The 21,542-nt window shown below is 49.8% G+C and overlaps 10 protein-coding genes across 10 annotated transcripts; 6 read left to right on the top strand and 4 right to left on the bottom strand.

Annotated features, from left to right (window-relative positions):
- Window positions 1-203: 203 nt before the first annotated feature.
- N7446_008102 (uncharacterized protein) lies at window positions 204-1,271 on the top strand (the record flags this gene model as incomplete). Its single annotated transcript, XM_058516847.1, has 1 exon — window positions 204-1,271. One exon carries the CDS (start codon window positions 204-206, stop codon window positions 1,269-1,271), a length of 1,068 nt encoding a protein of 355 aa, XP_058370493.1.
- A 513-nt stretch (window positions 1,272-1,784) lies between these two features.
- Window positions 1,785-5,897, bottom strand: atg11 (autophagy protein ATG11; the record flags this gene model as incomplete). The annotated part of the gene is made up of 3 exons (XM_058516846.1): window positions 1,785-5,567; window positions 5,632-5,743; window positions 5,830-5,897. The coding sequence occupies 3 exons, from the start codon at window positions 5,895-5,897 to the stop codon at window positions 1,785-1,787; spliced, it is 3,963 nt and encodes a 1,320-aa protein (XP_058370492.1).
- A 233-nt stretch (window positions 5,898-6,130) lies between these two features.
- Window positions 6,131-6,969, top strand: N7446_008100 (centromere protein H; the record flags this gene model as incomplete). Its single annotated transcript, XM_058516845.1, has 3 exons — window positions 6,131-6,305; window positions 6,369-6,540; window positions 6,597-6,969. The coding sequence occupies 3 exons, from the start codon at window positions 6,131-6,133 to the stop codon at window positions 6,967-6,969; spliced, it is 720 nt and encodes a 239-aa protein (XP_058370491.1).
- A 1,920-nt stretch (window positions 6,970-8,889) lies between these two features.
- On the top strand, window positions 8,890-9,869 carry nhp6 (high-mobility group nucleosome-binding protein; the record flags this gene model as incomplete). Its single annotated transcript, XM_058516844.1, has 4 exons — window positions 8,890-9,199; window positions 9,272-9,367; window positions 9,426-9,550; window positions 9,628-9,869. Coding segments are annotated over 4 exons (567 nt in total), but the record flags the coding sequence as incomplete, so codon positions are not given.
- Window positions 9,870-11,880: 2,011 nt separating this feature from the next.
- N7446_008098 (uncharacterized protein) lies at window positions 11,881-13,962 on the top strand (the record flags this gene model as incomplete). The annotated part of the gene is made up of 8 exons (XM_058516843.1): window positions 11,881-12,293; window positions 12,350-12,787; window positions 12,846-12,923; window positions 12,985-13,220; window positions 13,295-13,406; window positions 13,466-13,570; window positions 13,640-13,821; window positions 13,901-13,962. 8 exons carry the CDS (start codon window positions 11,881-11,883, stop codon window positions 13,960-13,962), a joined length of 1,626 nt encoding a protein of 541 aa, XP_058370489.1.
- A 372-nt stretch (window positions 13,963-14,334) lies between these two features.
- N7446_008097 (CCDC174 family protein) lies at window positions 14,335-15,453 on the bottom strand (the record flags this gene model as incomplete). The annotated part of the gene is made up of 1 exon (XM_058516842.1): window positions 14,335-15,453. One exon carries the CDS (start codon window positions 15,451-15,453, stop codon window positions 14,335-14,337), a length of 1,119 nt encoding a protein of 372 aa, XP_058370488.1.
- Window positions 15,454-15,758: 305 nt separating this feature from the next.
- Window positions 15,759-16,924, top strand: N7446_008096 (homoserine dehydrogenase; the record flags this gene model as incomplete). Its single annotated transcript, XM_058516841.1, has 2 exons — window positions 15,759-15,792; window positions 15,846-16,924. 2 exons carry the CDS (start codon window positions 15,759-15,761, stop codon window positions 16,922-16,924), a joined length of 1,113 nt encoding a protein of 370 aa, XP_058370487.1.
- Window positions 16,925-17,050: 126 nt separating this feature from the next.
- N7446_008095 (heme-dependent oxidative N-demethylase family protein) lies at window positions 17,051-18,345 on the bottom strand (the record flags this gene model as incomplete). The annotated part of the gene is made up of 3 exons (XM_058516840.1): window positions 17,051-17,281; window positions 17,353-18,038; window positions 18,120-18,345. 3 exons carry the CDS (start codon window positions 18,343-18,345, stop codon window positions 17,051-17,053), a joined length of 1,143 nt encoding a protein of 380 aa, XP_058370486.1.
- Window positions 18,346-19,013: 668 nt separating this feature from the next.
- Window positions 19,014-19,507, bottom strand: N7446_008094 (uncharacterized protein; the record flags this gene model as incomplete). The annotated part of the gene is made up of 2 exons (XM_058516839.1): window positions 19,014-19,376; window positions 19,442-19,507. 2 exons carry the CDS (start codon window positions 19,505-19,507, stop codon window positions 19,014-19,016), a joined length of 429 nt encoding a protein of 142 aa, XP_058370485.1.
- A 1,049-nt stretch (window positions 19,508-20,556) lies between these two features.
- N7446_008093 (uncharacterized protein) lies at window positions 20,557-21,298 on the top strand (the record flags this gene model as incomplete). Its single annotated transcript, XM_058516838.1, has 2 exons — window positions 20,557-20,602; window positions 20,748-21,298. The coding sequence occupies 2 exons, from the start codon at window positions 20,557-20,559 to the stop codon at window positions 21,296-21,298; spliced, it is 597 nt and encodes a 198-aa protein (XP_058370484.1).
- Window positions 21,299-21,542: the final 244 nt, after the last annotated feature.

Genomic DNA, 21,542 nt, shown 5'->3' with positions numbered 1-21,542 from the left:
TACATTTATTGCTACCTTGCAATATATCAGAGCTCACAGCACAATTCGTGTGCAAATGACCCTTCATCTTGACATGTGACCCGTTCATCGCGTCGATCCTCAGACCTCGAGAGCTTCGATAAAGGCAACCCATTCCCAAGCTCAAGCTCCAGAGCTCACTCTTCACCTCAAACTTCCAACCCTACCCGACAACCAAACCCACCATGGCAAAATCCGCAAGGCGATCAGGTCGCAAAACACCCGCTTCAACACCAGGCTCATCCGGCGCCTCAACACCAAGCTCCGTCTCAGGCCCAATTCCACCCTTCATCAAAGTCCCACCAGCGCTGCAGTCCTTCGTCGAACCACTCTCCCCAAAAGAAGTATACCTAGTCCACCTGGACATAACAGCGGAAGACCTAAAACGCCAAACCTTCACCGTCCCCCTCATCGTCAACCTAGTAGTCGGCGCCGTGATCGCGCTACGTGTATACCAGGGAATCAGCACATACCCAGCCCTCATCGCCACGCTAATCGGGCTACAAAGCTCGATGACAGTGGACACGGCCACGACCCCGTGGACAGAGGGGTTACAAATCGTGCTGCGGCGCACGGGAACCCTGCTGATCGACTACTTCCTCGTGACGATGTTCCTGTCATGGCCGATTAATTTTATTAAGGGGCCCGTGCGTTGGCGGCGTGCGGTGGGGTTCCGTGAGCGCGAGGTCATCGTGCGCCGCAGCCACCGGAGCTGGAGTCAAAAGCTTGAGCGCAATAAGTGGATTCGGGAGGATGAGGCGCGGCGTGATAAGATCATTGCTGCTGTTACGCCGGAGCGCATTGGGAAGACGGGGTATTTGCTTGTGGATGAGGACTGGAATTTGGATTATAATGCTATGATTCGGGCTCATGCACTTGTTGATCGTACGAGGCAGGGAGATGGGGTGCAGATGGATGAGTTCCGTACTGCGGTCTTGGTCCATACTGATCCTGATGGCTGGTTGATTTGGCGTGTTGGGGATGAGAATACTCCTGCCGGTCGTCAGCGTTCTGAGCAGCGTGATCAGATTCTTGCTTTCAAGGATAAGTTGACTGAGATGGGCAAGGAAGACCTCTTCCTTCGGTGGGTTGAGTTGATTCAATGGGAAAGCTCGCAGCCCGGTGGCTTCACTCCGGAACGGCAGCGGTCTGCAATGTTCCAGGCAAAGCAACTGTTCGAAGATGAGAATGTGGACTTTAGCAGTTTCTGGGACGACATGGGCGGTATGGAAGGAATGGGTGAATTAGATTAGCGACTTATAGGTGTCATATTGCATTCACTTTCAAGCTGCATCGAACTCCTACTCAAAATGAATACGTAGTGCTGTCGGACAGATTCAATAGCCCTAACAGACCATGCCAGGCTCGATAGATTCAAATGTAAATTGCATTGTTGGGTATCTGAACTATAAAGACAACGGCAAATGACTCGTATATGAAAACCAACAGCCGCAGTCTCAATGCTGGAGAAAAGAAAAATGTAAAAGCGAAATGAATCAGAACGATGCTCCGCTACTCCGTTCAACTTGAGCGACAGTCCTCATGCGCCACCCTCAAGTCGATAATCAAGCGACCACAATTTCTCCCAAGGGCGAGATCGGCCATTCTGTCGACGACCGGACGTCGACCGGGAGGGCGACGAAGCCGCATCCCCTGTGGGATTGACCGATAGCTCCTGAGGCAAAGAAAGCGTGTTAGCCTCTGACCCGAAGAAAAACAAGGAAGCAGACCCGGGAAAAGATGGAAATCAAATTAGATCCTACTTTTCACGGGCCGGAGAGTAGGTCACGGCGAACCTCGTCGAAGATCGGGGCAGCCTCTCGAGGCTGCGAGCCGGCATCACTTTCAGCAGGGCGCACGAGATCCGTCGTGGACTCGAAGGCGTGCTGAGATGGTGTAGGCGTTCCACGTTTGGAGTTGGCACTTTCACGGCGGCTGTCAAGGCTCCTTGAGAGGGTCTTTGCAACAGTACCTTCGTCCGTAGGTCGCTTCAGACGAATGCTGCCTTTAGCATCGACATTGTTGGAGGCAACTGTGCTCTTTGCTAGACCTGGGGTCGCAGGTGCCCCGGGTTTCTCCTCTACGGCTTCGAGGAGGTACCAGCGTAGACCGTCTGATAGTTCAAATGGATTTTCGTCGTCTAGGGAGGCGCCGTCACTGGCGTCTCCAAGAGAGCGACGATCCGGTGCGACACCATTCAAGGACTTGGAAAGATCAACCACGCGCTCCTCGATCTTCGTGATGCGGGCGAGAAGCCAGTCCCGAGCTTGGAGCTTGTGCGTGTCTTGTTCACGCAGGAAATAGTGTGGCGCGCCGACATTGAAAGCCGCCCAGGAGCGGATAGCTTGGTTTCGTGTGGGTAAGAAGAGAGCAAGATCACCTTCTTTGAAAGATCGATAGGCAATCTTGTCGTGTGCTTCGCTCTGAACTCGATGGTATTTATCACGGTAGCCTCGAGCTTCCTTCTGCCACTTACGAGCTAACACTTCGATATCCTTGACGCGTTTGACGACGACATCTCCAAACACGGCGACGTCGAATTGAGCCAAGTTTTGCATGAAAGCCGAGAATTGAGTCTCCTCGTCCTCCGGACTTTCGGCTTGCATCCAGCTAAGGAGCACCGCATCTGGTTTCATAGAGACAATTCCTGACTGGGCGAGGCTTTCGCCCAAGCTTAATGAGGCACTGAGCTTGGAAGCGCGCTGGACAGTGAGCTGGCCATCCTGCTGAATAACTGTGAAACCCAACTGCTCGAGCATTCTTCCAAGTTTCTCAACCTGCGCGAAAAGCTGCCTTGAAAGCTCATGGGACTTAGTGCCTCGAGCTTCGAGCCGGGCCACGGCCTGCTGTTCCGTCTCTGAAGTCATGCCGGCTTTGCCTTCCCATTCTGCCGCTTGATCTTTCAAGCTTTGGGCCTGGAACTCAGATTCAGCCAGTTGTCGTGACAAGTCGGCGTGTTTTCGTTCCCCTTCGGCAATTCGTTCGCGCAGAGCTTCGGGGCTACTCTCTTCGGCCGTTATTTGATCATGCAGAGCATTGAACTTCGAGCGTTCTTGGTCCAGTTCACCAGTCAACCTCGCGAGCTTTGATCGTTCCTGTGATAGTTCTTCGTTCAACCGAGACAATTGGACCTCGCAATCTTGGAAGTTCTTCGTCTGCTCCTCCGCCTCCGTCTCGAATTGAGTAATTCGTTCTTCAAGAATCTTGTTCTCAGCGATAGCCTGGGTGGCATTCGTTTCCGCACTGCGAGCATGGATCGAAAGGCCCTCAGAGAGAACTTCAATAGACTTGATGATGTCGGGAAGTTCAGTGGGCACGGTGCTTCCAGGAGAGAGATTCATGAAGATAGCCTCAAGAGCCTGGTAGTTATCCTGATTCTTTTGCTCCAACTCCGCTTGGCGGTGTTCGAACTCATCGATTCTCGTCTTCAGTCCATCTTCATTCTCTTGTCGAGCTTGAATCTGCGCATTAAGATCGTTTATATGTGAATTGAGGCCAGTGATATTCGCATCAAGATCGACAATCTTCTGTGCCTCATCAGCGGCATTGGCATGAGCAGTTTGCAGCTCAATCTCAAGCTGGTGTATCTGCTCATCTGTTTCTCGTTTGCCATGTTCTCGGCTATCCATGAGTCTATCAAGCTCTTCTTCCATTTCCTCGTTGCGGAGTTTGTACTTCTTTAGCTCCGAGTCCAGGAATCGGCGTTCATCCTCGAACTCGCGCTGGCGGGCTTCTAGGTTGCCAATAAGGTCCTTCTTAGTGGATTGGGCTTCTTGATACTTGTCAGAGTTAGTTTGACGCTCAGCGTGGGCTTCCTTGTGAAGTCGTTGGACGACGTCTCTCTCCGTCGCTAACTCCGCTTCAAGGGCAACAATGCGCTGAACAAGTGCTTTGTCTTCCGGAGACTGGGTTGCTGATACCCGTCTTGAGGAGACCGAAGATCGTCTTGAGAGTGCATCAGGGTGCGGAGACGCAGGTGAACTAGGGAAGTCCGGCGCGCCAAAATTGCCGCTTGAGGGCCGGCTAAGATGACTCTGTCGATGGAGGAGATCTTCCAGCTTTCGGACACGGCTGTCTGACCCTCTGAGCTTCTCTTCCAGTTTTGTCTTCTCTTCTTGCAGACTGCGGACAGAGTCATCGGCGCGTAGAATGGAGCTCCGGCTCAAATCAAACACACTTCCCTGTTTGAAAGCTTTCGCGCGTCGTCTTTGCTGTCGGCTTGGTGCGTCCAGCTCCTTGAGTTGCTGACTCAAGTCGTCTGCCACTTTCGTCAAGGAATGATTCGTCTTTAGATCGTCGATATAGCACTCGATCTCTTTGCGAGCTACCTCCGGCCATTCGTCATCTTGGCCCTGGAGGTTGACTTCAAGACCTGGAGCTGTGGAATCAGTCACGGTAACGAAGTCACTCATGTTTTTCAGCCACTTCTTTCTTCTGCGCTGTTCCTCGTCTCGCAAGATAGCCATCTCCTCGGCCAGCGTCAGTGAGTCAGTCTTGATCTTATCACTCCACTCCCGCCGCCGCACTGATTCAATGAGAATAGACCCATACACCATTGGCATCTGGAAGACAGAGTAGATCACATCAAATGCGTTGCTACCCACGTCCAAATTGACCAATCGTGAATGTGCATCGGCAAGTCGGGACTCAAGGGAGGAGATAGCGCGCATATGCTCAATGGCAGTTTTCTCAGCGGCCCCTCGACGCTGCACAGCATGCTCCAGTGCAGTTTGAAGCTCGACACTGATCTCCAATAACGAGGGAAGAAGGTCCTGTGTATGACTGAATGCAAGTCTGGAAATATTGGCCAAGTTCTTCTGATTGTTTGGAAGGCTGAGAACATGCTCATAATCCGACCCAATCTTCTTGGCAATCGTTTCCATTTCTTCCAAGAGCCCATCTACACTGGCTCCATTTGAAGAGAACGCTTCGTCGACCAATCGTTGGGTATCCGAGGCAATGTCAGCGATGGTGTTTCCAATATCATGGACGTTGCTTCTAAAGGCCGATGACACGCCCTCTGCCTCCGACCCGGCCCGCTGAGCCTCACCCACATCGACAAAGTCACGGAGCGTCCCGGTTGGTCTATCCTTGTCCATCTTAGGTGTGGACGGACGTCCAAGAAGTGGGAAGTCTTTGCGAGCCGGAATGTCATCCAACGTGGAAAGAGCTCGCTGCCAGCCATCGAGAGCGGCCTTTTGCTCTTCGAGGAGGTTGTTCGCCCATGACTGTGCTTCTTGGAACCGGTGCTCTAGGTTCCCCACATGGGACTTGAGGTTCTCGAGAGCCACGCCCACTGCACGATTTATGACATCGGTCCGCTCGTTATGTTCTCGGAGGCTCTTATCAATCGAGCCACAGCGGCTGGACAAGTCCATTGCCCAGCTGCGTCGCGCCATGTAGAGATTCCGCCACGCTTGAAGGTCATTCTGGTCTTTGAGGGTCGCTGGAGGACTGCCAGGCTGGAAATGTTCTGGCGGAGGAAGCTCCGGGAATTCGACATCGCCGGGATCGCTGATGTATTGTCGGTCATATACGAAGATCTCGTTCTGTGATAATAAGATATTAGCACACTGCAAGGGAAGCTAGGCTCTGGGATAGACGGTATCGTACCTCGGTGGCAAGCGTTTGAATCTTAACGTTCTTCCCACGAGCTGTCATCAATATTTGCCTATGAGGCTGAATAGAGGTGTTGCGAACAATCCATGACTTCAAGGCATCCGGACTAGAGGTGGTCAGCTGGCTCACACATAGGCACAAAATGAAGACAAATCTCTATTCATCATAGATCATGGTAGATGGAGTACATACGATGCAAAGGCTACCGGATCAGCCAGGAAATGCTCACCCGTGTGGGCAATGTAGATGTGCAACGACATACCCCCTCCGCACCAGCGAGCGTAGAAACCCGACGGTCAGTACTGAGAGATATGAATAAATAATCCCAACGAAGGGTACAGGAAAATAAAAGAGTGAGAGTCCTGAAGCCCCCGATCCAGGCTCTGGTCAGCAAGGTTACAGGTTGACAACCTTGTCCAACCTTGTCGGGGAAAGCTGCCCACCGCCTCCGCCCTCTCCATATCATGCGCCATTCACCACGGGATCTAAGCCCATGGCTGCAAAACATGGCTTGTTGCCTCACCTGCAACCCGGCGAGGTGACCTTATTAGACTACGCTGCGGATGACTCTCGCGATGTCGTGACTTTATCTGACAAGGAGGCTCTGGTGCTCCAGCTCTACTACCAAATTCAGGAACAACAACTGGAGAAAGCAGTGCTCGAACAGGGTATGTCCGATAGCTCGCCATTCATTTCTTCCCTTTTTTTTTCTAATTTCTTTTTCCGATAAGAATTGGAAACACTATCTGGCGAAAATGCCGAAGAACAGCTCGCGATCGCAGAACGTGAGCTCCTGGAGGCGCGATCTACCTACACGGTCAGGAGGAAAGCAGTCCACACGATCCTCATGACCGACCCGATCCTCAAAGCCGTTCACCTGAAGGCCACGACCCCTGCTGAAAGGTATGTACCCATGCAAATCCGCCGGGCCAGAACCCGAGTCTTATCAAGAATTACAGAGCACTCCTTCGCCTGGTGAATCGGCGCGACGTGCTTGCGCTCGCACATGAGAACCTAGCCTCAGCACATGACCTGGTGATGAAACAGCTCTCAACCCTGGAAGTAGAGAATATACAGATTAATCGTGAAAACCAGGAGCTGGTGCGACAGTTACTGGAGCTCACGAAACAGGATTCGTCGTGGCGAGAGAGACTTGACGATCCTGAGCTACTGTCGCAACTGGATGAGCTAGAAGTGGATCTGAAGGGGCGCAAGGCGCAATGGGAAACTATGAAGAATATCGCTAGCGCGGTTGTAGTCGGGAGTGGACTGGATTGGGCGGATGATGATAAGCTTCGCGCGCTTGTGCTGGATGAAAGTGATGATATCTGAAAGGTGTTTGTTTCAAATGTTTATGCGATGGGGCGTACAATATCCAATATTCTATTTCTATCCAGTTCTACCAACTTCAGGGCAAATGGCCTGAATAATAATTACCACGGCTGCACACAGACAGATGTCGGTGTAGAGAAGAAGTAAGGGCGGATAAATGTGCACCTTTTTACTAAAGTATCCGATATATAAAATTACCAATACTCCGTACGCGACTCTATGACGCCTCTCGGAAGACGTGGAACTGATACATTACGGGGCTTCCCTTACTGCGGTATGGTATGTAATTTGGAATGTGGTGCGGAGACTAATACCCGTGAATCACATCTACTTTCTGTCTGTTCCTTAGTCTACTATTTTAGACTGGGGGCCATGGCGCGTTATGCGATACGGTCTAATGGAGAAGACATCCTTAATTTAGCTTGGCTTGTGATTGATGGTGTGATCCGGTAAGGAATCTTGATTAATTCTGAATCCCAGTGTCTCACTCTGGGACGGGGTTAATATTTATTTGTTATTATGAAATTCACTATGAACTTATGCTGATCGTGCCCATCTTCCTGTATGTAGTCCATGGCGATAGCTATTCCTTTCAAAGCAGTAGCCCATAGCGCGAGGGTCAATGTCCATACCTAGGTACCTCTGCAGCCATGTTTCCAATTGGGGGTTACACTAAAAGGGTACGCCACGCCATGATTGAGCAACCGTCCGCCCTTGCCTAAGAGAAGAACCTTGAATAATAACGCCGGTTGTATCTCTTTGCATTAGGTTTGCACTATTACACTGCCTGGACATTATATCACACAGTGTTTGACTCCGAGAGCCTAAGTGGAATTTAGGACTCTGGTTTATTCGACTCTGGGAGAGGATATAGTACCAATGATGATGACTAGGGACCTGTTTCTCAAAGCGGGAATGTTTCCTATACATGATGAGGGTACTGACTTCGCTAGTCAGGCTGCAATAGCTATCATCTATCCATAATTATCCTTGACTATAATAAACCGAATGAATACAAGTTATCAAGAATCATTGCTACTTCCATCTCTCTGTCTGTTAGGTTTATCTTACGATCTTTGACGTGCATCGCTGCCTCTTAGGGTTGACTTAGGCAGTATTGTAGACTCTAGCACTGTTCTACTCAAATATCTTTAAAGAAAAGAGTAACAGTAGAGTGATCAAATTGGTAAACAGAGGAACTATAGACTTGTATTACGATGTACAGGGTACTTGCCGAGAGACAGCTTTACTACGGGATACCGCGTACCCAGTACCTGTATGTTTGCGCGACTTATTAATAAGACGAGCAAGACGTAATTCTCCACGACAATCCACCACCGGAATGGGCGTATCGTTTCATACGTATTGTGGCCTTTACCTCGCTTTTAATCAAGAACGTATAGACCAAGCGTGGTAATTAGACAAAAAAGGAGGCTAATGAGTCAAAAAGGATCCAGCGAATTCATCAAGCAGCCTAATTACATACTAAACGAAGAGTGGTGTGCTATGGAAGCCACTTGAACAGCGTAAAATACGCGTATGTACATTCCCTGCTTACATTGAGTGCTGTCCCCTCTCTCTCTTCCTACTACTACGGCCCTCCCCCTCTACTCTTCTTCCTCTCCTATTCCTCTCTACCAACTCCCCCATACAAACTCGCTCCCCATACTAAAAAAGGTACTGCATATCTCCCCTTCTATATGGCTTCTATACACTCGCATTTCCACCACCACCATTTTCTCCCTTTTTTTTCAATTCTTTTTATCCTCTAATTCCCCTTTTTTCACCTCATTGCCCATGTCTTTTTTTGTGTCGCTGGCGCGAATCTCGTCGCGATCTATGTTTTGGTCAAAGCTGACTTGAACTGAACGCAACAGCTTTTTTTCACCACACATATTCAATTGCTTTCTAAATTCAGGTAAGCCGATTTTGCTCGTCTCAATTCCTGATTTTCCTCGGTCGCGCAAGTGGTCGAATGCGCGCGTCGCGACTCACTCACCAGCACACGCGCCCTCCCCAAACACTCTTCCCCTCTCTCTGCGTCTCAATTGTTTACTCCCCCGTAAACAACCCATTGTTTCGCTCTTCCTACCCAAATCTGCATCGTTTTTTGCACATCTTGCAACCATGGCCAGAGTTACCAGGTCTGACCTCACTGCAGACAAAATGCCTAAGGAGAAGTCCACCCGCAAGGCCGCCGAAAAGCCCCGCGTCCAGCGCCGCAAGAAGGGTAAGTTGCTCCGATCAGAGAGCCATATTTGACGCGTCTACGCAGACATGAACGTGTGCTGATTCATCACAGACCCCAACGCCCCCAAGCGTGGCCTCTCTGCCTACATGTTCTTCGCCAATGACAACCGCGACAAGGTCCGCGAGGAGAACCCCGGCATCAGCTTCGGTCAGTGATCCCGCAGCTCCCCATGCTTGTGCAAATCCCCATCTAACAGTTTCTACAGGCCAGGTTGGCAAGCAGCTCGGTGACAAGTGGAAGGCTCTGAGCACCAATGAGCGCAAGCCCTACGATGACAAGGCTGCCGCTGACAAGAAGCGCTACGAAGAGGAGAAGGCTGCTTACCTCGCTGTACGTTTACGTTTACATTTCCTTTTCCGTGTTTCTGTTTCTGTTGTCGCGACGCTTGCTAACTCCAATTTTATCAGAAGGCTGATGAGGAAGAGGATGAGGAGTCCTCTTAAATGCCATTCTCGCATTTTCACTTCGTCTTCGGCCTCAAGGTGTTTCTAGTTTTCATGGATTTTCCCCTGGTTTCTTATTTCGGATGGTTTCGTGCACGGCTTTTGGGTTAGGATGACGGAGGGGTTTTTATTTGCTTCTGACGGTTCCCCTGCTTTTATCAAAGGCTATTAACTTATCAATGGGAAATCTGATCCTTTAAACTGGTGCCAACTCTTTCTTTCTGTGTAGCTTGAGGATGAGTGGTAGACACAATGCTCAAGGTTAATGGTAAAGCTTCTAGACGCGGTCTCGGAATTACCTCGGTTGAAGCTCAGCTTAGAGAGCTTCAACCTGGAGCTTTTTTTGCCCCGCAAAATAACGGACCGCCTGCGTCATTCACCGCCCCGGAATCCGGGGTTGCTCAAAGCCTAAACTTTGTTTCTTTTTGGGCTTCCCATACTATGCAATCAAAAGATATCAATTCTGTGGGTAAACTCAAGACTTGGACTTGAGAGGTCAGATCTTCGCCAAACTATCGAGTCAAGCCAAAGGCTACGAGAACACATCACGCGTGAGAGCAGTGCAGACAACTACTCTAATAACAAACCAAGAGTCTCCTCCACAATACACACAACCCAACAACTATACTAGATCTCGCACGACAGCTACGTCAACGTCAAAGCCTCAAAGACCGGTACAACCCCGAAACAGAGCAAATAAGAAAACAGAGGGATACAGATTACTAGGTACACCTAGGCAGCAAAGCCTCCGCCTCTGACAATTGCTATCACGGAATACCAAGCCCCCGAATTCAATGGAGACGGCCCCTTTACAAGCCGATTTATCTTCGCATACAACGAGACCCTGATCCAAGCAATGCATTAGGGCCCCATCGCAGAGCTCTCAATTGCTGTTCTACCATGCGTTTCCTGGTACCCAGGAGATGCAATGAGATGAGATGACTGGGAGTTTCATGTTACTGTGGATGAGATAGGGTCAATCTTGAAGAACACTGATGTGAAGAGTCAACCGTGAATTGGATATGAGCTCGAGCAAGAGATGGTACAGGGCAAGATCAAGCTGTGAATATCTCAAGATGAACCAGTGAGCTGGGAGCAGGGGTTCATACCAGGACAGACAAGGCTTGGGCATCCCGAAGACCGCTCCAACGAGTCTGATTTCGGGTCCGGTGTGTACCGGTGCATATGAAGATGCCACGGTCGGATACCTGAGGCTGCGTTTTCTTAACGGGGAGATCGCCAGCTTAGGGTTTCCGGGTTCGGTCCCACTGATGATATTCTGCGACATCTATATCAGGGTCCTTATTGGGCAGTTGGCAGTTCTCTCATGGTCTGAGAGAATTAGTCCCAGACCGCTATACGCAGCTCCGGCTGCCTCCGAAGGTGATTCGGGTTCATCAGTTGTCTTCAGGTTTTGTTATAGGGTACATGTATACCCATCCGCAGGGTACTGCGAATGTCTGATTCGCTGTTTCACGGATACAACGGAACCTGCCGGGCACTCAGAAATATCTTATGCTCTATACCTATCATAATCGACATATACTCGCCTAACAAAACTACATAACAGATTCCGTCAAATATACCTCCTCATGTTAGGTTTAGCAGAGTCCAAATTAGCGAGACCTTCCAGGTTGGAACAGAATTCGGGTGAATAATCCCGATCTACATGTAAGACAACTTAATCGGCGCGAATTGATCAATTAGGCGGCAGCTTTTGCCTTCAGCCTTGACTTAATCACCTATCGGTTCCCCTCCTTGGTTATTTCATTCCTTTTTTCTCTCTCTCGGTTCGCTTATTCTGACCACACTTGAGTATGTTGTCCCTTACCGCTGTTCGATCTGCCTAGATGAGTCTAGCATACTACCAGTACAGTGGTAGGTGTGTCTAACAAGGGTACTGTTTTCTCCACATTTAGGGCTCAAATGTGAACCATGGAAACCTGAGACAATCTATGTCTGTCGCTATATCTTTTTATGTTTATTGTCGCAAACATGTTGGCAAATTGTGCAGGTATCTCGACAGAACTCCACTATGCCCCGCCATTCCCGCGTGAACACGTCAAACTCGACTCACAAAGAACCCTGTTCAGAGCCGCACACGTGAGGGGGGTTTTCGACAATCTTAATTGTGTCTATGTGAGCTTATTGGCTTTATACCCGAACACCCCCCCAAAACTTCACTTCCCCTCCATGGCCTGACCCGTCTACTCTACTATGGCTCTGCGCACATCTGCAGAGAACGCCGAAGATGTTGCGGCTGGCTTCACCATGTTCCGGGGCCCTGTCCCTGAAATTTCGTCCGAGGTGACATCGCTTATCGCGGACTTATACGCCATAAGCTCATCGCTTTCGATCCTGGATGACCTGGGCAAGGATTACCGCCGTCAGCTTAATCTCGCCCGCATCCAACCCGATTTGAACATGGTGCAAGCAAGTCTGAAATACACCCTCGAGGACATCGTCAACTTCTTCGGTCGTCTCAGCGGCCCAGCTGTCGTACCGGATACTTACAAGCACACATGGCTTTCCCTCAGTCGGTTCTTTTGGGACGAATCGAGATTCACTCTAGCGACCCGCCTGGCCAAATATAAAGCAATGCTTAGAGAGCTAAGCGAGATGGCCAAAGAGTAGGTAGCCCGCCAAAAGTAGAAAAAGAGACACCGTACTCATTCCTGGCGCTCAGTAAACATTACAGCTCCCCGCTCCTCGATGGCCTCCGCAATGGCATGAACACCCTACTCTCCATACAGGATAGCCGACTCGCTTCCCAGCTTGGGCGCATGTCAATGGGTAGTCGAAACCCATCGAGCAGCAGCGCCGAGACTCCCAGTCCTATCAGTGATCGGAAGCGACATCCCAATCGCCGGCAGAGGTCGTTCGACCGTCATCGTCCCTCCCATGCTTCTCCTACGTCGCCGCAGTCGCCGTCTTCGGGCAATTTCTCGGACTTCCCGCCTTCTGTTCCTGATGTCCCAACCTCGCCGCCGACTTCTACGACTAACACTACCGCTACGAATGGCACTGGTCGCTCGACTGCGTCTGATACTATCAAGTACCACTGGGCCAAGGAGGTATACGGTACTTGCGACACCCAGACTCTTCTCCCGCCTGTGGCTGAGACGTGAGTTTGGAATATCGTATACAAATCGTCGACACTTTGCTAATGTATCTAGCTATAGATCTGACTGCCGAGGAGAAAACCATCCCGGCGTCAAGGAAGCAATCCGAGAAAAGGGATTTGAAGAGCTTCTCAGGCTGTAAGCAGATAACACTGATACGCCTTGGGGGCATCATTAACATATTAATTCTCATGGCCAGATCCGTCAACGACGATTCAGACATGAGCGTGTCATTTTACCTGCGAGAAAAAGACCACCGAGCCCGAATCCTCTGCAAAGTCCCTCGCCGCGGCAGCAAACCAAGTGAATACTTCTGTCTGCCTCTTAATCTACTTGAGATATTGCGAGAACGCTCCTGTCTCCGGTTGTGTAGACGGCGGAGGTCTGGAACAGAGCTTGTGTTATGGACTCTTCTTAAATTCACCACGATGGAAGGTCAGTATCATCCAACCCGGAAGACAAATGGGTCTCTTTCCACAAGATCAGTCTATATTAACTGGTTATCCTAGACCTGGTTCTATTCCACAACACGTTCATTGCCCTCCGCTCCCAGGACGAAGGCCACCCTCCACGTCAAATTCTAGATCACGAGCTCCAAGACGAAGATGAGATCTTCGGAGGGTGAGACTGCTTACACCAGAAGAACCATCCAGCAACAGAAATAAGCTAACGGAGTATAGTAAAATCAACGACGACGAATACCCACATGCACTTCGCGTCTACCAAGACTTGGAGACTGGAGCCGTCCGGCTGCAATCATCAATTATGGAAGGCGAAATGAGCCGGTAAGTCAAGATATCAACCCTTCACTCCGACTCTAATTATGATTCTAATGTCGGTGATTATGACTATAGAACCCCCGTCTGGACAGCCTTCATCTCCAAACACGTCGAAAAACCCAGACTAATCCAACAATACGATGCAACAACCATCCACATACGCAATCTCAAGCCTGTGATCTTCATTTCTGCGGAAGATTACTCGCCGCCGAAGACGAAACATGGTGACCATGTGTTGAAGTTTACGTCTGCGTCTGGTAAGTCTCGTTAACCCTGTGACTAACTTATTGTTCACGATGTTTACGTATCACTGACTAACGGGACTTAATGTTATAGACGCCGAGGAATTCCTCAATATCATGCATGACCTTTATAGATCCTATACCAAGCGACGTTAACTTAATGATTATGACGGCCTTGCCTTGCCTTGCACTTAATCGGGAAGTTGATTTTCTGCTGTTATGAGTGATGAGATGATGTTTATGATTACGATGATCAATTTAAAAGTCGTGGATCTCATTCTAATTATGCTGAGTGCTGAGTTGGCTGCTTCTCCTCTGTTGTTGATCTACGTTTTGTCTGTTAGGTACTACTCTACTCAGATCTCTTAAACAAACAAGGCATCTTACATTGGTTTCGCTAAAGTTTCATCGTGGTAAAACATGGATTCAATCGTACATAGGGGGTATCACGAACAATATTCAAGACATGTGCAGGGCTGACACCGAAATTGGAGCACCAGAAAATGCGATGGGACAATCTAAAAGTGTTCACTCGGCCTGGTCTACCTGCTCTGTGTGGTCTGTCTGCTCAGGTTTGTTGGCCTGCTCAAGTTTGTCGGTAGGAATAACAGTTGCCTCAAGATCCGTCATGAACTGAGCAGCCATCTTCCTACTCTTCAGCTCCTGAATCTTCTCCAGCCGCCACTTTATCTTAGCCTCACGCCGCTCCAGTCGTTCCTTATTCGACCTGCGCTTGTTCAAAGTCTCCTCTCGAACCCTGGAGAGCTCCTCCATCTGCTGAGCACGATCCTTCTCATCGGTCGAGAAGGCATAAAATCCAGTTCCACGATTGCGCACTTCCCAATCAGCATCATAATGCTTCTGCTCTGGCGGTGTAGCAGATCGGTCACGGCGAGCAGCGAGATGAGACATGTGCGACGCAATGGTAGCATCGGGGTTAAAAGCCTCAGCTTGAACAGCAGCTCCGTAGATAAGATTCTCAGGACGAGCAGGGCGCCAGCGTTCCTGACCGACCTTCCCACCATTCGCCTCATCAATAGCGCGGGAAGCTTCCGCGGCTTCGGCACGGGTGCCACGGCGCGTCCGGCCGAACTCGTCTTCGTAGGAGATGATAGAGGCATTGTCATCATCGGACAGATCTTGCTTGTTCTCTTCTTCGTCTGCGTGCTTGCGGTCGAAGTCCACCAGTCCTTCTCTCTCTTTGCGACGCAGTCGGGCCAGGTAATCTTCTGGCTTGGATGGATCGTACTGCTCATCATCGTCACTGTCCCCGGCAAGGTAGAGTCCCTTTTTCATATCATCATATATGCGCGCTTTCTCGTCCATGCGTCGACGGGACCGGCCTAGAGTGGCGGAGTCGACGTCGCCGAGGTCCTTGCTGCTCCTGTGGACTTGCTTCAGAGCCCGATTGTCATCTGCGAGGTCCGCTGCGGCTCGTTTTAGAGATCCTTTGTTGTGTTTTGAGAAGATGTCTGACTTTGGGTTCTTGGAAGGGCGCTGGCGACCTCGTGAGGAGGTAGAGTTGGACTCTTGCGAAATGAGTGAAGAAAGTTGGGACGCGAATGCGAGGTTGGAGGATGTTGTTTCGTTGGACTGGGCCTTCTGGCGACGCTGCCCATAAAGGGATGAGCTCTTGTCTGTAGACATTATTGTACAAACTGTCTAAAAGGCGGAGTGTCAGGAAAGTGAACGGATGAACGGTGAACTTCTCTAATAATGATGGCAGCGAGCTTATCGATAAGGGCGCGATCGCATCTATACACACCGCTGTACAATTTTGCCATGTGATGACTAAGGCCGATGTTCGCAGCCCCGCACCCCACCTGATATCCGATTGTTTGACTCAATTGAAGTGTTTCTCAGCTTTGATCTGATACTTTAACTCTTAATTGAGCATCAGGCACAACAATTGACTCGATATTTCCCAAAAGTTCATTCAATTAGCATACATCATGTCCGCTAACCCTATCTACCTAGGTGTCATTGGTTAGTACCCCTCCTACTATGTCAAATAGAATTCTAATCATGTTATCAACCAGGCGTTGGAGGTGTTGGCACTGCCTTCCTCTCGCAGCTTTCCCGTTTGCCCAATGCCCCCCAGCTCGTCCTCCTTGCCCGCTCCTCTCAGACCCTTCTTTCTCCCAGCCCAGCCTACTCGCCGGCCATTCCCGCCGCCGACTGGGCTACCGCTTCCGCTACACCATCCTTGACCAAGAAGGGTGCTCTCCAAGCTGAGGAGATTGCTACATACCTTGCCTCGGCCCCTGGTCGCGCCATCCTGGTCGACAACACCTCTGACATTAACCTGGCCCGCCAATACCCCACATTCCTCAAAAAGGGCGTGTCAGTCGTGACACCCAACAAGAAAGGATTCTCAGATGACCTGTCCCTGTGGAAGGACATCTTCACTTCCGCCGCCGAGGGCAAGGCTCTCGTGTACCACGAGAGCACCGTTGGCGCTGGCCTCCCCGTGCTCTCAACCCTCAAGGACCTTGTGGCTACCGGCGACGAGGTAACCCGCATCGAGGGAGTGTTCTCCGGCACCCTCTCCTTCCTCTTCAACACCTTTGCCCCCGCCTCCGGCTCCTCCAATGCTCAGTGGAGCGCCGTCGTTGCCCAGGCTAAGGAGCTTGGCTACACCGAGCCCGATCCCCGTGATGACCTGAACGGCATGGACGTTGCGCGCAAGCTTACCATCCTCGCCCGTCTTGCTGGTCTTGAGGTTTCCCGCCCTGACTCTTTCCCCATTGAATCTCTCATTCCCGCTGAGCTTGAGTCCCTGCCTTCCTCTGCCGATGGTATCACTCAGTTCATGACCCGCCTCCCTGAGTTCGATGCCCAGATGGCCAACATCAAGGACACTGCTGAGAAGCAGGGCAAGGTTGTCCGCTACGTTGGTAGCATTGATGTCGCTGCTAAGGCTGTCAAGGTTGGCCTGCAGTACTTCGACAAGGACAGCGCCATTGCTGGTCTTAAGGGCAGTGACAACATCATTAGCTTCTACACCAAGCGGTACGGTGCCAACCCCCTGATTGTCCAGGGTGCCGGTGCCGGTGGTGATGTTACCGCCATGGGTGTCTCCGCTGATCTGCTTAAGGTTGTTGAGCGTCTGCGTTAAATGTTAGATATCAGGGCCTAAAAATATATAAAGTCGAACCTTAACATTGTATATAAACAGCGGTTTCCCATGGATCTGGAAATATGCTTGTTTCAAGTCCAGCTATTCCACCTTCATATGCTATAGCTAAGATCTCAAGAATTCCTTCAATGCTTCTCCCCACACATCACCCTTCTTATAGATATGCATTTCAGGCACATTACCCTTCCGCAAACCATCAACCGCAATCGCCATATCGCCCCCGAGACCTTCATCCCTAATCTGCCTAATCGGATACGTATACGTATGAAAGGCAAAGACAAGCGCCTCAGACACAGGCATCCGATGCAAAGTCTGCCGTTCACACCGAAGAACAGTCTATATCCCAAAATCAGCAACATTCCACAACCAACAATCCACCATCTGTCCAGAGAAAAGAGCAAACATACCTTATCGACATTCAATTTCCCAGGCTCAATAGCAGCCTCCTTCTTCCCAACCACAGCGTGCGTCCCACCAAAAGCAGCAAACAAATCCGTAGCAATAGTAACACTCCAATTAACCCGCCGAACAAACCTCCCAACCTCAATCCGCGCAAAGAACCGATCCATACTGCGCTCGATCTTCTCTTTATACCCGGGAACTGGTTTATGGATATCAGCCAGTCGCAGACCGAGTTTCTCGCGTGTATTGAATCCAGATGGGAAACAGGCTGCGTAGGCTTGTAGGATATACTTTGGCTGTTCATTATTCTCAGGTGAGAGTTCTGGTAATAGGATTAGGAACTCTTCGTCGACAGTTTGTGTTAGGATTTCTAGAGCTTCAATTGTTGATGTGCTTTGTGATAGGGTTGTTGGGTGGATTGCGCCTGTTACTAGGTTTTCGAAGAGAGGGTTCGAGTTGCTGCTCCTTAGTTTGAACATGCTTGGGTAGCGCGTTGGTAGGTATTTGCCTAGGATAAAAGTGTAGAGTTCGCTGACGGCGGTGTGAGTGCGTGGATCTTGGGTTTGCGGTTTGTCATTGACTGCCACTACTATGTCGTGGTGTTGATTGAGGATTGATTTGCGAAGGTCTAGGCGGTCTTTGTATGTTTTGTCCATTGGAATCAGTTCTGACGGGTCGAGATTTTCGATTGCTAATAGATGTTAGTCGGTATACGTTCTTGGAATCTTGGTATAGTGCAATGTATGCAGAAGAAGTATAAAGGAGTACTCACACATGGTCAGATTGAATTTCTCTTTGCCTTTGAATGGCCGAAATTGCAACGGCTCTGTTTTCTCCCAGTCAAACCCCTCCAGGGGTGTAATGACTGTTTCCTTCTTGTCCGATAGAACTGGTTTCGTCTTCACTGGCGCACAAGTATAACGATATTGTCGAACTCTCCATGCCGCGACACACAACCCCATGATAAGAGCACCGACAAGGTATCTTATAGAAGGCATGGTATGCCATGATCCAACAAGATCCAGTTTAGTATATAGAATTTCCGCCATTCCTTGTAGTTCAAGATGTAGTGTGAAGTATGGATTGATGTGCCACAGAGCAATGTGACAATCTGCTTGACACAGATTTTATAGTCTTTGCTCCTCAGTTTTACTCCGCATGGACTCCGCACTGGCAGCCAACTGCAGTTGGAGCTTATCAAGAATCCTCCACTTTGAGTGGCGGAACCGTCCGCTGGTTGCCGCTCATTGACTCACAAAGCCGAGTTGACTTGCGGGGGTTGATATTCAAGATAAGATAGTTGTATCTATAGCTAGATGCAAGAGAACCAGATACGAGTATGAATAAGAATAGGTTACATCGTGCGAGTATCTTTGTACAATCCTCCAAGTAGTATCAGGGCGAGTATAGAGGTACAGTCCCTGATCATGCCAGTCACTATCCTCACAATGTCAGACGATAGCAAGAAGACCCCAGCGGAAGCAATAGGAGAGACGCTCTCTCATGATGATAAACAGGTAAAACACAGACAACGCGCACAGGTATAACGATAAACATGCGAAAACTCCATGACCATGGAACCCACAGGAGTCCCAAATGCGAAGACAGAAAACAATAACAAAATCATAAGCGTCGTCACTTCTCAAAACGGGAGAGAAACATGTGGTCAATGCAGACCCGTGCCCCTATGTTTCAGGGCCCCATCTCCGATTGCAAGTGGATTGAGTCTGACAACAGGGTTCACATTCTCCCTTCGAGACTCGTCGCGATCGTTCTGTCTCTTCGAACTCGACCCACTGCTCTGACCACCATCACTCTCACCAGTATCGGTCTCCACTCCGCGCAACCCGAACGCCCTCCGTTGTCCATCCGGCCGTTCATTCAAGCTCGGTGCGCGCGGACGTTGTTGGCCCCGTGCGCGTCCACCAATCCAGGGGAAATCCCAGAGAATCATGCGATATAGCCATATAGCTGCATCGAGGAGGATGAGGAACGCCCAGGGGCCGATGGTGATTAGACCGAGGACGAACTGCAGAATCCGGGGTAGGTCAGCAACTGCGTCATAGGGAGTTCGGGAAAGAGAGCGGAACATACGAAAACGCGAGCGGCCCAGCTCTCCAGGTGAGTGAGCTCCTGCGGAAGGATAGAGTACCATGCCATCGGGGGATTGGGAGTGCTGGGGAGTCTCGGAGGGCTACAGCTATATCTAGCGCGCTCTGGGTGGGGCTTTCCCTGTCTGTTTGAGGCTAGAGCCACACTTCTGTCAACTGTCATATATGTATAGCATGACATATAGCGTGACACCTGTTTTTGTGTTTAAATATGGCCTCTTTGTTGAGCGCCTAGAAGCATGGGCCCCTTATTGAATATCTTTTAATTGGTGGTGATTACGGAACTCTCAGGAACAATCTGTCACGCAACCCTTAAGATGCCCAAGTGCACCAACGAAGAGTAGTTGAGAAGCACCCAGTCACTCTGAAGTGGCCGCACTCTAAATAAATGAACATATATGAAGCTAATATATGAAGTATTTGGCACTCTGCATCTACGATCGCTTCATCTCTATGGTTCCTATTTAGGAATAGCGTCAAGCCCAATTTAGAACGGAAGATTATTAACCCTCGATCCGAATCCTACATAGACTAACTGTATTTGTCCTAGTACGTACAGTATACTTGACTGCGTAGGTCCAGTCTGCAACTTCTCTGTCTCTCTTTGTAGATTTTCTTAAATGTATATTGATCAAGATACTTGATAGCTTTCTTTTTGAGCTTAATTGGCTTGGTACCATGCTCTCAAACGTTTTCATGAGCTGTAGAACAGGTAGACAAGAGGCTGATCAGCATCCGGATCAACGCTCTTACATGTACACTTCTTTGGTGTCCGTGGAGGTGAATTGAAATGTATAAGAGTATATCGGAGGGATATACCCCTGCAGTAATGGTCCAAACAATACTTGCGCAACTTCGTGGCGTGGAGAGCTGAAGCGGCGAATCAGCTGGGTTAGCGTCTCCAGTCTCAAGTACGTCACCGAGCGACCTCACCTCAACGCTCCCCCAAATCAACCGACTTCTCCGCAGCTTCTCTGCTCTTCTTTCTACATTCTCCTCCATAATCATCGCAGTTGCATTGTATCTGCGATCATCATCACATTCAATCGCCGCTTTTTTTACGAGGCACATCCCGATACTTGACATCATCTATCCAATATGGCTACCGAAGGAATCGTCGGGCATAGCCCCTCTATGACTCCAGGTATGTACCGTTGTCTCTTGTCTGATTCTTGAAGCTGCACTGGCCGAAATGTATACCGAAGTCTCCAGATTTCGTGGTAGAACCGTCTTTCTTTGCATTTGTATCTGCCCAGGTGCTGGTGCTAGATGCTGACTAAGTATCCTAGAGACGGCCCAGCTGGTTAAGAACCATTCGCATGCATTTCAGAACACGTTGAACACGACACAGACGGACAGTGCACCTGAGACCACCGATGCAGCAAAACCTGCTGTAAACAACGAATCCTCAGAGGCCCCCGTTGCTAAAGAGACAGTGCCACTTGAGCCTACGTCCTCTGGTGTCGACGTTGCCACTGCCGTTGCCAATGATACCGGAGATACAGTAGGACCCAAGGACGAGGTACCAGTCATCGAACCCATTACTGGCGCCAAGCGTGATCTTGATACGTCTGAGGCTCCCGCTTCGACTTTGCCTGCTGAGAACAAGGAAAAGGCACCTGAGCCTTCCGAAGAGCGTGATCCTAAGAAGCAGAAGACAGACGAGAAGCCTGTATCAACTTCCAATGGCAATGCTGCCCCCGCTGGTTCAAAGAATGGAATCAATGGACAAACGAAGGAAGGTCGATCGACAAAGGAGAAGATCAAGGATGCTGTGAAGAACGTTATTCCAGGAGAGGGGATTGGAAGCCGGACTCGCAGCCGGACAAAGGGTGCTTAGTTCTGTCTTCAGTGGCCGTTTGCCCTCTGCTGTCACATTTGATCCAATGATTGATGCATATTCATGGAACTTGTTTCTGGCTGTACACGGGCTTCACTAGGAAGATCCTAATCAAAATATCATTGATGTCTTCACTTGTGCCAAGACAATCAAACCTCAATCAACTAAGGACGTTGCAGAGACTTCGCAGCATAATCGTAAGACACAAGATATCCGTTGCCCTAAGTTTCCTGCAAGGGGGCCG

The sequence above is a fragment of the Penicillium canescens genome (assembly GCF_028828765.1).
Source record: "Penicillium canescens strain IBT 15451 chromosome Unknown utg000005l_segment0_segment0, whole genome shotgun sequence".
In the NCBI taxonomy this organism is placed as follows: Eukaryota; Fungi; Ascomycota; class Eurotiomycetes; order Eurotiales; family Aspergillaceae; genus Penicillium; species Penicillium canescens.
This window is presented reverse-complemented; position numbering and strand designations above follow the sequence as displayed.